Source organism: Anguilla anguilla, chromosome 6 (assembly GCF_013347855.1).
Source record: "Anguilla anguilla isolate fAngAng1 chromosome 6, fAngAng1.pri, whole genome shotgun sequence".
Classification (NCBI taxonomy): domain Eukaryota; kingdom Metazoa; phylum Chordata; class Actinopteri; order Anguilliformes; family Anguillidae; genus Anguilla; species Anguilla anguilla.
Window position 1 is genome coordinate 24,793,297 of NC_049206.1, and position 18,085 is coordinate 24,811,381.

The following is an 18,085-nucleotide window of genomic DNA, read 5'->3' on the forward strand; positions in this document are numbered from 1 at the left end:
AGGGGCGGCGTCTGGGGTCCAGACCAAACGGTACCAACCACAGGAAGTGAGGTCAGAATTCAAAAGCTGAAGACCCCGGACCCCCAGGATCGCGCCGTTTTCCTTCGGAGCCGGACGGCACGCGGTCGCCGGGCGCGGAAGCGAACCCGCCCGGCAACGAGTGAAGGGGCTTGGGGGGTGTGTGGGGGGGGGGGGGGGTCGACCGGCGCCGTCCGCTCCTTGGGACGCAGCGGGCCGCCCACCTACCGCCGAAGAGGGGCGGAGGGGCAGCAAAGGGGCCGCACGTGCTCAGTCCGCGCGTCTGCTGCTGCTGCTGCTGCTTCTTCAGTTGAGGCCCGGGAAGCGAAAGCGGCCTCAGATCTGTGCCCTCCTCCGGCAGGCAGGAAGTCGCTCTGCCTCGAGTTTTGAGCGCTTCGCACATCCGCCCCTCATGTCGCACGCTTGGGAGTTTTAGTCCGTTAGCAGGCCGTGGCGTCCGCAGCGACGGCGAGCACACAGAAAGGACGGGGGGGGGGGGTTGTTACAGTCGCGACTGACAGCAGGAACCGTTGCGCAAAGCGAGAACGAAGCACTCGGTGTCACTGCAAGGACAAGGGGGGGTTTGAGGATGCAGTGTCGTAAGCAGCATGAGGGCTTTAAGGTCAGCTTCAGTAAACATAGGGGTGCTCAACCCAGAATGCGCTCGGTGTTCAGAGTTTCTTAAGCAGAGGTGCAGTTTAAGAGCGTGGGCTTTTCAGTCGAAGGTGGAAGACGGACAGTGACTCAACCCTTACAACAAAACACTTCTGTGGAAGTGGGCCTACACACACACACACACACACACACACACACACACACACGCACACGCACGTACGTACATTCCCCATGATAAGATTTACACACCTCTTCCTAAAATGTGCCGCATGTACCAAGTATAAGTCATTCACAGAAGAACTATATAATCTATTTTCTGCACACTTGTCATATCTCAAACTTCCCTGGTGTTCAACTTTAAGTGTTTTTTTTTTGCTTATCTAGAACAAAAATATACGCTTTAATCTGATGAGCATATCAGGAATATATTTTTTTTACAAACAGTACATTTGAACACTAAATTTTACTGATTGATTCTTGCTGCTGATTGGCCCGAGACTGGCCACTCACCTGGTGTCCCAGGTTTAAATCAGTCCTGATTGGAGGGGAAGAATGAAAACTGGCCGTACTATTGGCCTCCATTGGGTCTTATGGTATTAGAGCCTGGGTAGCCTATAAGTGCAGGCATCCTCTCATTCTTCACAGAACCCTCTCCAGCCGCCCCTGAATCAGAGGCGTCGGGACCTGAATAATAAGCGAATCAGGGGACGCGTGGCTGATTATTTCAACCGGCCACGGAAACGCAGAAGCGCCAGGAGTGCGTTTCGAGCCCCGCCCCCGCCGCCTCCCGTCAGGCCGAGCAGCAAAACAGGATGTGACAACACGCACCGGGGGTCAGAGGTCACCGGCGATAGCCCCGACGGGCCGGGGCGCTTGAGAAAACATCAAAACGAGACTCTGTGGCGCTCGACTGGTGACAGATGCTCCGACAGGAAAGGGGAGGGACGGGGACGGGGGACGGGGGGGGGGGGGGGGGGGGGGGGGGGGGGGGGCGCTGGGGGAGCAGGGTGGTAAGTTTTTGCGCATGAGTCACAAACGACTCCAGAGCAAGAGTGAGCAAGCCACAACAACTGCCCGTCAAAAAGCCATTCCCCAGCACATCTCATCTTAGCACATATCCTTTACCCAACAGCATGAATGACAGGTACATGACACCATTTTGGCTCAAGAGTACGCAACCCCTTATTTCACAATTTTGTGAGTTTTTCCGCTCTGACTCGGCAGCCGTTGAGTCATTACGGGCAATCGACCGCGCTTACCGGAACCTCCGAGGCCGTTTTCAGAAATCGCCAAATCCGCACTCCGCGTTTTAAAAAAAAAAAAAAAAAGAGGAAAGATAACCCCGCGAGCATAATAATGCGACTGAAGAAAAACCAGCGACTGTAAACCGTAAACGCGTCGAATAACTATCGCCCGCGAGCCGCTTGCAGGCGCTCTCTCCTTTCCGCGACCTTTTCGTGGCACCGGCGCTTACTTACGCAGGCACACACCGCCAGCCCTCATATTCGGCTTTACATTACATTACATTACATTGCAGGCATTTAGCAGACGCTCTTATCCAGAGCGACTTACACAACTTTTACATAGCTTTTACATACATTACTTTTACAACCGAAATTGCTTCAGTATATATCCAGCTGTATAAATGGATACAATGTAAAAAATGCTATGTACAAGTTGTGTAAGTCGCTCTGGATAATGTAATGTAACATAGCATTTTACATTGCATCCATTTATACAGCTGGATATATACTGAAGCAATGCAGGTTAAGTACCTTGCTCAAGGGTACAACGGCAGTGTCCTTATCCGGGAATCGAACCTGCGACCTTTCGGTTACAAGCCCAGTTCCTTACCCACTGTGCTACACGCCGTCCTTTAACGGCCTTATCAGTCCCACAGTCACTGCAGTGCGCGCCCGCAAAGAATCCCGGCCCCCCCCTGAACGCTTCTTACATAACAGGGGTCCTGAATACCAAAACACCAGCACACAGAAAGGGAGCATGATGTCACTACTAGCATTACAAGGAAGCGCGGTTATAAGAAACACATTTACGCACCTTCGTCATTGCGTAAACCATTTGGAAAAAAAAATGAGCACCTGTTGCTAAAAGTCAATATTCCAAATCCTTGTTAAAGTGTTTCATCATTTGAGAAAGTTTAAGACCCTGCATTAAAACTATACATTTAGGCTACATTAGTAAGCTCCCTGTTTGAAGGTGTGAATGAATGCAACTTCTCGACAGCGAGGCGTTATTTGAACAATGAGTTTGACGTTTTTTTGGTGTGAGGGGTCTGTTTTCCAAACCCCGTAAATCTCAACAGTCACAAAATACATGAATAAAATACACGTGCCCAAAACATTTTTAAATAAACATTAAAATGTTCCTTAAAAACAAAGTTCATTCAAGAATTCAAAAATGGTCCTTGAAGGTTCAGTCTAGCACTGGGTATAGTACACCTTGGGGTCATGATCACTATCAACTGTCAAAATCACAGGAAGAGAACTGCTCCGAAATGGAAAAAATTTCTCAGAAATTCCAGCTACCCTAAACTGAACCGGGCGATGGCTTCCTTCCCACCGCCAGGCCCACTGAGCGGGGGTGTGAGTGTTTTCAGAAACTTTTCAGGGCTGATTAGTTTGCATCTACTTCATGCAGTCGGAAAGCACTAGCTGATTTGGTATAAGAATAAGCTTGCAGGTCTCAATTACAGTAATGGGGAAGATGCTACTCAGGCCTTCCAATTGGCCTGGCCTAAAATTAACTCCCCCTGTACCGCATTAGCCAGTCTCACATCTATAAACTTTTATAGGTAGGTGTTTTTTGGGGGGGGGGGGGGGGGGGGGGATTTGTAAGAGGGATCCAAGCTGCACTCCTCACCAAGCGTCCTGTAAATTCTGCTTCGGAGGGTTGCCAGATTCAGTGTCTTTCCCAATTAGCTCCGAATGGCCAGATCACTTACCAGCTAGCCTTGCGACTGCCCTGCACTGCACTGTGGGGTCACTCCTAAGATAAAAGGCAGCAAAAGATAGTGGTAAATGCCCAGGGGCTTTCACCAAACGAGGCCCCTCAGTTTGTTCAAAGCTGAACAGAGAGCACCCTCTGGACAGAAACTTCACAGAACGTCCCCCCCCCCCCCCCCCCAAGTCATTCTGTCAGGCAGGACTCTCGCGTAAACTCTTTCCATTCGCGCCCGTCCCACGCTGACCCCGCCCACCAAGCGAAAGGTCGCTCGGAAGGGAGAGCCGCCGCTCGCCCTCCGTCTCCCGCGTCAGAGCTGCCGGACCGCCGCCGTAGCACGCCCAGCGCTCGGAGTCGACTGATTGGACGGCGGGAACATCGCGCCACCGAGCTCCCTCCGTTTCTTCCTCTGGAACTGAAAGCAGGAAACGTGCTCCGACACCTCCCACCCCCCCCCCCCCCCCCTCCAAAAAAAAAAAAGAGCAGGGCCCCTCTAAAATGAGCCGAGTTTGCCTTCTCTGGGAGTTGAGCTCGAGCGGGACCGAGCTCAAGCATTCCGCTGCCAGATGTACGCGACTATTATTCCGCAATTACAGGATCCGAAGGGCCCGTCGATAAAACGAAGCAAAGAAGGCTTCCGAAAAAAAAAGGCTTTCCGTTCGATGCCTGCGACCGTAACCGGGCGGCAGCCGAACGCTTCGAAAGGCGAACGGAACCCGCTCAACCTTGACCGAATGACCTCGGGATGCGCGATGAACGACAGACCTGAGAGTCTGAAGTCGTCCAGCTCGTTTGGCTGTCGTTTCTTTTCTTTGTTCTTTTTTTTTTTTTTTTTACAGATTGTTAGCATTGTTACACGTCAATCATTAACGAAGTGACGACAGCCATTTAGGCACCGGTGACAGGGGCGAACTTGAACTCAGGCCGATCAGATTGCACCAATGTAAACGTACGTCATTTCATGCAGCGACGTCCCATAGCAGCCACCAGGTCTCCTCCTTGCCATCACAATCACATGACTTTCCAGAGCAAAAAAAAAATATATATATATAACCAACAGTGAAAATACTACAGTTGAGAAATATGACTGCAGTTTTACTTAATGCACGAGAAAGGTCCCATGGAACCAAAAAAAAACAAAAACAAAAGATTTTTTAGGCATGGGGAAAAAAAAAAAAAAAAAAAAAAAACCCCAAAGGTTGCCCCGGTGACCCAAAGAGAAGCAGGGAGAAGCACTTTCTTTATGGCCTAGCTTTGGTCACGTCGCGGAGACGGATCTCTCACCTGGGACCAATTTCCCGTTTGTTCCAACCGAGCGCTTTGTGCTCGGCGGCCATTTTTTATGCCAAGTCAGGACTCCGGGAGGAGCGCGCGGGAGGGAACACGCCAAACGCGCCGTCGACAGATGTGATGTTTCCCCCCCCCCCCCCCCCCCCCCCCCAAAGTGAAACCGGAGAGAGGCCTATGCCTCCCGGAACGGCGCGTTATGCAATACGGAAATTAATTGAATTTGCATGGCTCAACTCAAAACAAGGCCGCTTGTTTGTCGTCCCGTCCCCCCCCCGATATGTAACATCGGGACCGCTGAAAAAAAAAAAAAGAGGTTTTCTTTTGGCCTTCTCGGTTGGAAAATGAGGGCGGCCGACGTACGTAAATAGACGACAGCGTAGGACCGGGCTTTCAAGGATGCAGGTTCAAGCTGGGCCAGCTGGGCCATTGTAACCTTGAACAACCTGACTTGCTTAAGTTAGCCTAAATTCTGTGTACAAATGTACATTGTGTACAAATGTACTATATGTACAAGATAAAATGAGTGAATGAATGAAGCTTTGTAAGTCGCTCTGGATGGTATACATTTCCAGCATTCCTGAAAGGTAAAGAGGGTGAACTCCAAAAGCATTCAACCTGGATATTCCACCTCTGGTCCAGTCAGGAGACAAGCCCGGGGGGCTGGGGCTGGGGGGGGGGGGGGGCGGGGGAGGGGGGGGGGTAACAACAATAAACCTGTTAAATACCAAATGTAATGCGTGACCGAAAGGAGAATATTATGGCATGCTTACTCCTGGATGAATTATCTTCAACAACCATCAACTGAACTCTTTTAGAAAAACTAAAGTTTTGTGAGTCAAACTATAATTGAGTGTAGCTCTCCATTATAACTTTAACTTTGCAAATAGATTATATAAATTGCATTTAACATGCCTATTTTCATACTTCCTGCAGATGCTTTTGATACCATAACCATGACTGTGCTACAGCATTGTAGCACTCGACAGAGATCTATTCATTTTCTCAGTGCAGTTTACCAACAGCTCAGACTACTCCCCCCCCAAAGTTTTCTGGGCTCTCTGATCATATTCCCCCTTAGACTGTGATGAAAAAGGAAGACTTTGGCGGCTCTTAAATCTTCACTGCGCTTTTCCCTCCGTGTGGACATCGATGCGCTGGGCGAGGGCTTAGAAGCGGCCTCAGCCCTGTAATCATCTGGCCGTGCGAGAGGGGTTATCGGCTGCGTGGCATCCCTTTAGAAGGGGAGGGGGGGCTATGACAGGGCTCCCTGTGATGGAGCGCAGGGGAGGGACGTCTGACAATCGCAGCCATTCAGAGCGCCCCTGGAATGCGCCCCGGGGAGTCTGCGGGGGGCCGCTATCGCTGGAAAAGGAGCCGGGGCCCCGTCTTCGGGGGGCCCCCCCCGCCGCCTGCATTCTGCCTGCCGCGCGTACCGCGGGGCTCCCCCACCCCCCACCCCTCGGGGGGCACGAGCAGCGGCCCGCCCGCAGCCTACAGCCGCCAAAGCGACCCGCTCGGGCCTACGTAGGGGTCTGCCACCCCGCCCCGCGGGCTTCACCGTGGAGAAACACATACCCACACACACAGAGACAGGCACACACACAGGCAGACACACACACACACACACACACACACACACACACACACACACACACACACACACACACACACACACACACACACACACACACACAGGCACACAGACAGGCACATAGACAGGCACACACACAGACAGGCAAACACAGACATGTGCACACAAACAGACATAAGGATGTGAGGACAAAAACAGTCCATTTCTTGGAAAGAAAAAAATTCCAAACTCTATATCCAGGCAACTGTCCAAAACTGAAACATGTTCAAGAACTGTTCAGGAAATTGGGCAGACACTGCTAGGACAAATAACTTATGGTCTTGAAATATAGTGTAGGCTGAAAAATGAGGGGAAATATCATTGAGACAATGAACTGGTATGACAATTAGGCTTTGGTCTTGACATACAAATAAATGTACACCCATATATTCACAAGCAGAACAATAATAACATTAATAATATTCACAAGAAAAATACTGGAAAGTTAGGGTGTTACCCAGCAGTAACCTGCAGTGGTAAATCCAGGCTTACCATGCATACCTTACAGATGGTAAATTCCCTGGCTTGAAAAAGACTTCCGCATACAAAACGGCAACTCTGGTCCACAAACTCCCCGCAGTGATAAAGCTGTGCTTAGGACAGGCACAGGCTGCACAGACTCCCCGCAGTGAAAAAGCTACGCTTAGGACAGGCACAGACTGCACAGTCTCCCCGCAGTGAAAAAGCTGTGCTTAGGACAGGCACAGACCGCACAAACTCCCCGCAGTGATAAAGCTGTGCTTAGGACAGGCACAGGCTGCACAGTCTCCCCGCAGTGAAAAAGCTGTGCTTAGGACAGGCACAGGCTGCACAGACTCCCTGCAGTAATAAAGCTGTGCTTAGGACAGGCACAGACTGCACAGACTCCCCGCAGTGATAAAGCTGTGCTTAGGACAGGCACAGACAGCACAGACTCCCCGCAGACTGTGTGAGAGGGAGTCGGTGGACTGATGACACACGCCTGCGTTCATGCTGGCCCCTCTCCGATAGAAAGGCCCGTCCGGGTCCCACGATATCGGCGAAGGAACAGAGCCCGGAAGTCCGCATCACCATGGAGACGCTCCGTTCTGAGGCCTTCGCAACTCATTCAAAACTTCACGCTCCATTCTGTTTGTGCACCTGTGAAAACCGCACCTTCGCATTCCAGCAGCTTGATTTACTTCACCTAAAAGTTGTGCAGGGTGGTAACTGGATTCCTAAAAGTGGTACAGAGTGGCAACAGGATTCCTGAAAGTGGTACAGAGTGGTAAAACAGGATTCCTAAAAGTGGTACAGAGTGGTAACAGGATTCCTGAAAGTGGTACAGAGTGGCAACCGTATTCCTGAAAGTGGTACAGAGTGGCAACAGTATTCCTGAAAGTGGTACAGAGTGGCAACAGTATTCCTGAAAGTGGTACAGAGTGGCAACAGTATTCCTGAAAGTGGTACAGAGTGGCAACAGTATTCCTGAAAGTGGTACAGAGTGGCAACAGTATTCCTGAAAGTGGTACAGAGTGGCAACAGTATTCCTGAAAGTGGTACAGAGTGGTAATAGGATTCCTGAAAGTGGTACAGAGTAGTAATAGGATTCCTGAAAGTGGTACAGAGTGGCAACAGTATTCCTGAAAGTGGTACAGAGTGGTAACAGGATTCCTGAAAGTGGTACAGAGTGGTAACAGGATTCCTGAAAGTGGTACAGAGTGGCAACAGTATTCCTGAAAGTGGTACAGAGTGGCAACAGTATTCCTGAAAGTGGTACAGAGTGGCAACAGTATTCCTGAAAGTGGTACAGAGTGGTAACAGTATTCCTGAAAGTGGTACAGAGTAGTAATAGGATTCCTGAAAGTGGTACAGAGTGGCAACAGTATTCCTGAAAGTGGTACAGAGTGGTAACAGTATTCCTGAAAGTGGTACAGAGTAGTAATAGGATTCCTGAAAGTGGTACAGAGTGGCAACAGTATTCCTGAAAGTGGTACAGAGTAGTAATAGGATTCCTGGAAGTGGTACAGAGTGGTAACAGTATTCCTGAAAGTGGTACAGAGTAGAAATTTGATTCCTAAAACTGGTACAGGGTGGTAACAGTATTCCTGAAAGTGGTACAGGGTAAAGCTGGGCGCTGCAGTGGCTGCTCTGCGCCGGCGTTGAGGGCTGGAAGGCAGCGGCCCCGTCGCAATGGAGAACAGGCGAGGGGGAGGCGGCGTGATTTACCGGCCGTGTCATTTCCTGTCCCGCGTGCCAGCGACTCGCGAGGCAGGAACTGAAAGTCCCGCTCTGACACGGCAGAGCCGAGCGGCAAACCGGATCTGGGTCACGGCGACACGCCGGGCCGCTCGGATCCAGGAGGAGAGCGCTCACCGCAAACAGACGACCCGACGAAGACGGAGCCAAGGGCCCTCTTACACAACTTTGTTTGGACACGTTCCTCTGCGCGTTAAGAACGTTTCTGTGCGTCTGTGTCTGAAATCCCTCTTCAGACGATGTTTTGATTTGATTTACATTATTATATTAATGAATAAATCTGTACTAAAGTATAATATACTATAATTAGTATAATAAATCAGCATAAATTTATGTTAGTTGTCCTAGTAGTTCTTCAAATTCATGAATGTTCTTGTGAAGGAATTTGTACATTTGAAGCTAGGCCACACGGTGAGTGATATCGATCCGTTGGCCAGCGCTGTGCGGTAGATCAAGCTGCAGCCCGGTGACGCAGTTCCCAGCGTGCGTCTCGCCAAGACGCGTGCTGTCCTGCTGACGGAGCTTCTTGGCGCGCCGAAATCGCAGCGCGCGTGTGAACGATTACGCTCCGGGCACCGGTCCGTCGGATGGGACCGCATCGCTGACATCACCGAGAGCGACTGCTCCCCACGCGCTCCAAAATCACGAACGCCCGCGACTTCACAGAGCTGGAACGCCCATGACTTCACAGAGCTGGAACGCCCGCGACTTCACAGAGCTGGAACGTCTGTGACTTCACAGAGCTGAAACGCCCGCGACTTCACAGAGCTGGAACGCCTGTGACTTCACAGAGCTGGAACGCCCATGACTTCACAGAGCTGGAACGCCCGCGACTTCACAGAGCTGGAACGTCTGTGACTTCACAGAGCTGGAACGCCCATGACTTCACAGAGCTGGAACGCCCGCGACTTCACAGAGCTGGAACGCCCATGACTTCACAGAGCTGGAACGCCCGCGACTTCACAGAGCTGGAACGTCTGTGACTTCACAGAGCTGAAACGCCCGCGACTTCACAGAGCTGGAACGCCTGTGACTTCACAGAGCTGGAACGCCCATGACTTCACAGAGCTGGAACGCCCGCGACTTCACAGAGCTGGAACGCCCGCGACTTCACAGAGCTGGAACGCCCATGACTTCACAGAGCTGGAACGCCCGCGACTTCACAGAGCTGGAACGCCCGCGACTTCACAGAGCTGGAACGCCCGCGACTTCACAGAGCTGGAACGCCCGCGACTTCACAGAGCTGAAACGTCTGTGACTTCACAGAGCTGGAACGCCTGTGACTTCACAGAGCTGGAACGCCCGTGACTTCACAGAGCTGGAACGCCTGTGACTTCACAGAGCTGGAACGCCCGTGACTTCACAGAGCTGGAACGCCCGTGACTTCACAGAGCTGGAACGCCCGTGACTTCACAGAGCTGGAACGCCCGTGACTTCACAGAGCTGGACCGCCCGTGACTTCACAGAGCTGGAACGCCCGTGACTTCACAGAGCTGGACCGCCCGTGACTTCACAGAGCTGGACCGCCCGTGACTTCACAGAGCTGAAACGTCTGTGACTTCACAGAGCTGGAACAGGCCCCAGGCCCCGGGACCCAGATGCGACAGGAGCCCGCGTTCATAAAGCGCCTTGCAGCGAGAGAGCGAGCCCATTAAGCCAGTAATGGATAAGGTTCACGTCCGCACGCTGGCCTCACCAATTACCCGCTAAAAGGCTAAACCCATCCCGGGTCGGCACCCCAGAGACCCCGGAGATTTATGACGGGTGCGAGCCCGAGGGAAGCTCTTAACCGGCCTCGCTCTCTCCGCTCCGGGGACGGGGGGCGCCCGCCCCCCCCGAAGGGGGAAGACGGCCTTACGGATCCGCGAAGCGCTTTGCTTTCTACCGACAGGACTGGACGGCCCTCCAGTGTGCGCTACAGACGATAGTCGAAATCGCTGAGGGCCGTATTACAAATGGCGCAAAACACAGAATAACACACAACACACGCAGGGCAGCCGGCACTCCACACAGGGGTGCAAGCACTTGACCGTCCACACAAGGCACCCTTTGTCTGTAGAGCACAATAAAACCTGCATGACAATATTAGATATCATAATTAAGTTTTTTTTTTTGTCCCACCTGACTCACATCAGTCATAAAAATGCACTGAAGCAGTTAGAATGCAAGCATGCATTTTATGTGCAGTTCTGTTGTGAGAACTAATTCTGCAGAACAACACTTTAAATTTCCTTTTGAAAAAAAGTGCACATCAAAGAGGACCCATCCGCAGCAAATGCGTGCATTTTTATCTTTACACCTAGGCAGCGCACAGCGAATGTGTCACTACCTGCGCACGAACTGAAACCGAGCGCTTCCTTCACGCTCATTTGCGTCGACATTCTGGCGCTCTCAAACAGAGCACCTCACGGACTAAACTTTTAAAATACGATCCATTTACACAAACGCTGTTTTCACTGAGGCAATTCAGGTTAAGAGTCTCGCTCCAGGGCGCAGCGAGGAAGTGAACCCGCAACCTCTGAGCGACGGGCCTGGTTCCCTAACGACGGCGCCACGCGCGTCCGAGTCACCGCGGCTCTGCCCCGCCCACGCGCTGAAGTGCGTGCGCTCCTCTCACTTACTCATAAATCAGTGACCTTTACCACACATCACAGTCACCGTTCTGTGAAGGAGAAGGCCCGTATCCTGGCCATCAACATTTCATTAATGCTTTCTTCAGTGACACATTTGTACAGCACCTGTTTGAGCTGCATTTTCATGTATGAAAGATGCTTTATAAATAGGGTTTATCATCATTATTATTGTTAGTAGTAGTAGTGGTATTAATAATAATAACTGGTAAGCTGCAGTTCCCCAGTAGGCAGCAAGGGGGCACTGCCGCAACAACTCGTGGAAGCCTGGCCTCTGGCTACCGACGCTGTGCAGGTCAGGCAAAACCAACAGTGTTCTGTGGTCAGCCACGACATACAACGACCCACACACGCGCAACATTTCCCCAGAATTACAAGCTTCTATTTGCAGATGCACTTTCGAGAAAGTAAGTTTTATCATTTCAAGTCCCACACAGCACAGTGTTGTTTTGTATTGCATGTTGGTTTTAACACTGCAAGAAACTGTTTCTCAGGTGTGAAGCTGTTGTGCGCTAAAAGGAACAGATCAACGCCTGAGAAACGGTCATAAATATATAATATTTATAACTATTTATATTTATAATACAAGATACAAATTCATTTCTGGAGTCAAACAGAAGCCTATCATTTTAAGACCTAAATACAACATTAGGGAGAATGAATGATGACGACTGCAATTAGAAAACAGAGGAAAACAAAAAAAAACATAAAAAAAGAGAGTAATGTAGGGCAGGGGACCGAAATGCAACAAAGAATCCATTATGGAAGACTTATCTAGAAAGCTCAACCCCAGAAGGGATGTGAAGTTTCTGCTGGGAGGAGGAGAGCGATGCTGGGGGAGGAGGATATGGATGTTTTCTCGACGAGGGCCACGGTTCCAGCAATTTTTTTGAAGTGGTAATGAGAAACGCCAAACGCTATATTTCCTTCCTGAGTGCCAGCGATGGCCGACCGTGGGCCCCCCGCCCCCTTCCCCTTTCAGCCAGAGCAAGGGAGAAACGTCGAGGAGGCCGGGGGGCCTTTCTCTTCAGAAAAAAAAACTACGCTACCATAACACCCCCCACTCAAGGAAAGGGGATTTCTAGTTGTTTACCTGTTCTCGGTTCAGAAATTTAAAAAAACAGCCTTACCCTTACCTTACCTTGAGGCACGGCTCTTTCACTTGAAAAGCAAACACTGCTAAAACGCGCTGTGCTGTGGGAACGCTAATTGCTTAAAGTACGGAGACACACCCCGCTCATAAAGGGGGGCCCCTTTAACCTGCTTAGGTTCCTCTTACAATGCAATGCATGTCGAGATCGCAGAACAGCCTAAAGGAGCCAGGATATGTAGTCCCCTTACCCACAAATGGAGGCCCTCTTGAACTAATCTTCAGTTTAGGCTGAGTAAAGTATTCAAACCCCTTACGGATGTATGAACATAATTTTAAAAAAGAAAAGATAAATGAATATGAAATTGACTGATTACAGCAAGCCAGCTATACACCTTGCTCAGTTAAAACATCTGATTACCAGATCTAGCTGTCAGTAAATTAACATTAGCGACCAAGGCTGGTAGCCTGTGGTTTTCCTGCTGGCAGAATCATATTCTAACAGCTAGTTTTAAGGTTTCATTTGTCAAGACAAATCTTGTGGTGAAGTACACCCTTTAACTCACAAGCTTAGGTCTTCCTAAATATAACTTTACAGCCAGATGAGAAAGCAATATAAATGAACATGCTTTATGTTCTTAAGTATAATTATAAATCAGGTAACCAATGCTTAGAATGTCTAGCCCATGGTACAGCTTTCTCTATACCCACCAGGTAGTGACTACAGTCACCGTTGTAATATCTTTCTGTATACCACTTTTCTTGCAGTGCAGTTCAAAATGCTTTAAACAGAAACAATGTAACATCCATTCACACTCACACAGAAGTCCCATTGTTTGCGAAAGTGAATGTGTGTTAAAAGTACAAACAATGCTGCACAAGTAGAAACTATTTTTACAGTAACCAAACATTTTTACAAGTGTAAACAAACTGATGTATGAATGCCTTTGGCAAGACACCAGCTCATACCACGTAACTGCGCTCTTAAATTGACATCTCTGTTAACAGCCCACTTCTGTTCGGACCTGCTTCAAACAGGTTGCAAAAATAACAAGGCTAATTTCCAAATAAACCTAAAACAGGGGACGCCACTTTCAGAAAATTGTGACACTGAGATATCAACAAAGGGACAACTTACCGGGACAGTCAATATTGCAAATGTAAAGTAATAAGGATTAATAGAAATAAATGTCATAAATTTCAGAAAACGGCTAAGGCTGCCTTCCTGTGACAGTCCCTCCTATTTGTGGAGAGGGGTACTGGAAGTGCATAAGTATGAGGATGGGGGTGTGAAGATATGTTCATACTGGTAAGTTTACAGTGTATGCTACTGATGCCAGATCCTTAGTTTAATTTGTTTCCATTAAGGAGCACACTGATAAGTGTTTTCAGGAATGCTTTTACATGCTACAATCCAGGCTCAAATACACATGGCATCTATTAGTAAAAGTGCGTACTTTAGCCCAATCCAAAGTAATTAACAGATAAACAGACAGACGAAAGCACAGCCTTACCCATCCTCGTCCCCGTCGATGTTGATGGGTATTCCAAACAGGCTGTTCACGGTAGGTGTGCCAAGCGCAAGGCCTTCTGGGATTAGCGGTTTGATCAGGTCCTTCCCGGAGACGGCGAGGGGCTGAGGCGGCGTGTCCGACTTCCTGCGAGCGTTCTCTCCCTGGCCGAGGCCAGTCGCGACACCCGGCGGCCCAGGGGCCACAACGGCGCGGGGCCCCTGGGACTGGCTCAGCGGGGACTGCGCCGCGGGAGCGGGGACGTGGTTCGGCACGCCCGCCTGAGCGCCGGGCCCGCCTGCAGACGCCCCCGCGCTCTGGACGCCAGAGACCGCCGCGTGGGGCCCCCCCGCGGACGCCCCCGGGGGCTGATACAGAGCGGACGCCATCCCGCTGCCCCCGGGCTGCTGCAGGAGACCCTGGGGGGCGGGGAGCCCCGACCCGTCCCCGGGCTGGGGCCCGAGGCCTGGGGCCACCCCGGTGGCGGGGGTCATGACCGGAGACGGGCCCTGGCTGACCGGCTGCCCCACGGAGAGGGTCTGGGCGGGCAGGTGCTGCGGCCTGTACTCCGCCTGTCCTGGGGGAGCCAGCGAGGGTTGGCCCAGCAGCTGACCAGAGAGAAACTGCTGGTGCTGCTGCTGCTGGGCCGAATACCCAAACTGCTGGGCCTGACCGGCAGAAAGCATGCTGGGAGATTTCTGCACGTGCTGCAGGGAAAGGCTCGGGTGCACGCCATTGGTCCCGGGGGGAACGAGGCTCTGAGGCGCCATTGGCTGAACGGCGCCTTGGGCCTGAATGGTCACCGCTATACTGCTGGGGACGGTGGGGTAGCCGGCCGGCTGGAAGGCTCCAGCGTGGGCCTGAGGCCCCGCGCAGTAACTCTGCGGCAGGGGCTCCGGGTGCAGGTGAGGGCCGCTGGCGTAGGCGCAGTCCGAGGCAGCGGGGTCGGGCCCCGGTCCGGAGAGCGTGGTGGGGGCTGCCACCGAGCCTCCCGTCGCTCCGAGCCCGCTGTCCCTGTCCGCGCTGTGGTCCAAGGCGTTGGCGTGTCGAATGCTATCCACAGTCCTGGTGATGACGGAGCCTTCAGAGTCTCGCTCGTAGAACTCCATGCAAGTCCACCTGCCCCTTCTGAAGGGCTCCCCTGTACCGTGATCAAGTTTGATGACCCTGAAACGTGAACTGCAACTGGTGGTAGAGGTCGTTGTTGAACTGACCGAGCTGACGGCTGCGGTGGGCTGGGCCGCGGTCACTGACGCATTACTGACACCACCAGAGGCGACCGGTGCAGGGTGCTGTGTAACTCCGGCTACGGTGGTAGGGAGCTGGCCCGTTGGACCTGAGGCGCCCACAACATGCTGATTGACAAGAGCTACACCTGCCACCCCTACATTTCTATAAGCAAAACCCCCGTTCGGAGGACCCGATACTGTCGGTAGCTGCCCATCTTGAGGTATATGCGTCTCCGTCTCCACTACGTTATTTAAGGTTTCTTCTGATGAACTAATGTCACACATCTCCGGTTCATAATCGGCCCGGGATACATCGAATATTTCCGATGACACGTCCTCGGTCCGTGATTCGTCTGGATCGTCCAGACTCTCGGTGTCGTCAGTGATGCTGCTTGCCGCTACCTGAGCCTGTGTCACGCTAGTGATTTGGAAACAGCTCTTCTTTTTCGCCGGCATTTTAGACATTTTGAAAACCTATGGAATATATCCTCTGTAATAAGCGGACAGACTTCTCCAAGTTGTACAAAAATGCTGACGTAAAATATATGGTAACAATTTCACAGTTTTTAACTGTTAGCGAGAAGATTGTAGCTACGTCATCTCCTTCCCTCTTCTCTCCTGTTGCATTTTCTGACTTAGCAAAAAATATATTTAAAAAAAATACAAGACCAAACCTTGCGAACTCGGGAGATCCAGTTCCTTCCAAACTGATCCGTTTCCTCCTGACAGCTTTTTCCCTTTCCTCTGATCCGTCAAAGCCGGCCTGCTCTGCCAGATTGTGTCCCGGCTCCGGAGTTGCCAGCAGGCCGCTGTCGCAGATAACAGGCTACCTAGCTAGCTACAGCTCCGCAGTTGCTACAGCTAGCTACTTCAGCTGGCGGGCCCGCTCTCCACCACTCTTCGGTATTAGCCTGCTAGCTAGCTACCACTTTTTCTATCTGAGAACATGCATATAAGACATCCTGAAAGACACGTATATCTTAAGCCCTTACTCCTTGTATATCCTCTAACTCCCGTTATGATACGAAAGATAGGGAATCTGTGTGGTTCAGCTTTCCAAGACTGGTTCTCTTCTTTTTCACAGACTCCCAGGGAACTGAAATTCACAAACTGCTTCCCTCCCTCTCTCACTCGACAAGATGGCTAGCTATGTAGAAACGCACAGCACTCTGGGATGTTTGCGCACTGGTGTACGTAGCGTAGTGGATAGAGAATTTAAAACACCACGCTCATAGCGGATGTCGTGCGAATTTATTTATTTATTTATTTATAACGAATGCTGACGTGACATGGTAATGTCATTATCGCAGTTATCTATAACAATGAGTCAATAGTCACTTAAAAAAATAAGTTGGGGAGAGAGAGAGAGTGAGAGAGAGAGAGAGAGAGAGAGAGAGAGAGAGGGAGAGAGAGAGATTTTATTGCATATAAATTTAGATTTCTGTTTTTTATGCTAGGGAAATATGTTGTTAATAATAACATGTTGTGTCTGTATAAAGCCAGAACAACTAACTGACCGTGCATTCCTGATTTATGTTCATAAATGTTTTGAATTTACATTTTTCTTTCGTTGAATTTAACAGTCAATTATAAAACCAATTATTTAGCCTACTGGTGAATTATTGAACACTGCATTATTTGTACACACCAATCAGTCAGTCATTTTTGATAGATGCCGATGGTTTGTCAATGAACATTTTGCTTTGCCAGTTTGGAGTTGTTCCTATCTGGCTTTTGATAGAGGGAGAGACTATGATATTTTGCTTCTGCTATTCCTGTTTTGGGAGAATATTACAAAAAATATCATGAGGCCAAATGATGAAATGGTGCCAATTGCATGCAGATCCAATGAATCCACAGCTCAGGAAATTAAGCATTTGTTAATTTTCCAGCATCAACTTTCAATGATATCTGAACAAGACAGTAACCTACGGAAGAGGATTAGGGCCACATGTGAAATTTTTTTTTGAGTTCTGACAGTCAGAATTTTGACTTTAATCTTAGAATTCTGACTTTAAAGTCAGAATTCTGACGTTATTCTCAAAATTCTGACTTTAAAGTCAGAACTCAAAAAAACATTTCACGTGGCCCTAATCCTCTTTCGTAGTAACCTCTACTGTAGCCATGATAAAACAGATATTGTAGTGTGGTGCACACGGTAAAAATAAAAGTTTTCTTCACCCTACCTGACCTAGCTTTGGAGCTAGTGGGGTACTGTCATGCCTGGAGTGGGCTGGGACTGTCAACACAGTTTAAGTACCTGCGACTGGGGCAGACTGACTGGTCAACCCATATGCAATTCCCCCACACAGCCAAGGGTTTAATTCCCTACCATGGTCATTTCTGTGCAGTGATTCCATCTCTGTGTTTATCACTCTGCTTTCCCCTTGTCCCTATAAAGTGAAAAAAGTCATAAATACATAAGGAGGGAAACTGTCCACTGGCCTTTTAAAATACCTTTGATTCAAGTATAGTGGATCTACAGTTGGTCTGTGTATACATGACTAAAGAAGATCTACAAGACAGGTTAAGATGGTAACATCTAAGCGTACCTCTGAAAAATAGTTTCATTTGCTTCTGGGACATGGCAAATAGTAGTTGGCCTACTGTATACTTTCTCAAAGGTTCAATATTTACTAAGGGCTACACAACCTCTACCAGGTCAAAAACAGTCTATCTGGGCACTTGCTTAAAAGAAGAGCTGTCAAAGCAAGTCAAGATTCTGACTGCTACATGAACATACAGAGTAGCCTACTCTGGCTTCCACTCCACTAATGAGCTGAAAGTCCTGTGAAGAACTCTTCCAAGCACATAGTCACCTCAAGATATCTCCCCTGTCTTTAGAAAATCCACCCATTTACATCTGCTTTCAGACTTAAAGAAAATCCACCTAT

The 18,085-nt window shown here is 49.9% G+C and overlaps 1 protein-coding gene across 1 annotated transcript in view; it reads right to left on the reverse strand.

Moving 5' to 3' along the window:
* The window catches only part of LOC118230328 (TSC22 domain family protein 2-like), a 37,528-nt gene extending 21,184 nt beyond the window's left edge, over nt 1-16,344 (reverse strand). Inside the window, exon 1 of the mRNA XM_035423220.1 lies at nt 13,966-16,344. Within this exon, the coding sequence (XP_035279111.1) occupies nt 13,966-15,656 (1,691 nt within the window). The 5' untranslated portion in view covers nt 15,657-16,344. The remainder of the gene's footprint in view (nt 1-13,965) is intronic.
* Nucleotides 16,345-18,085: the final 1,741 nt, after the last annotated feature.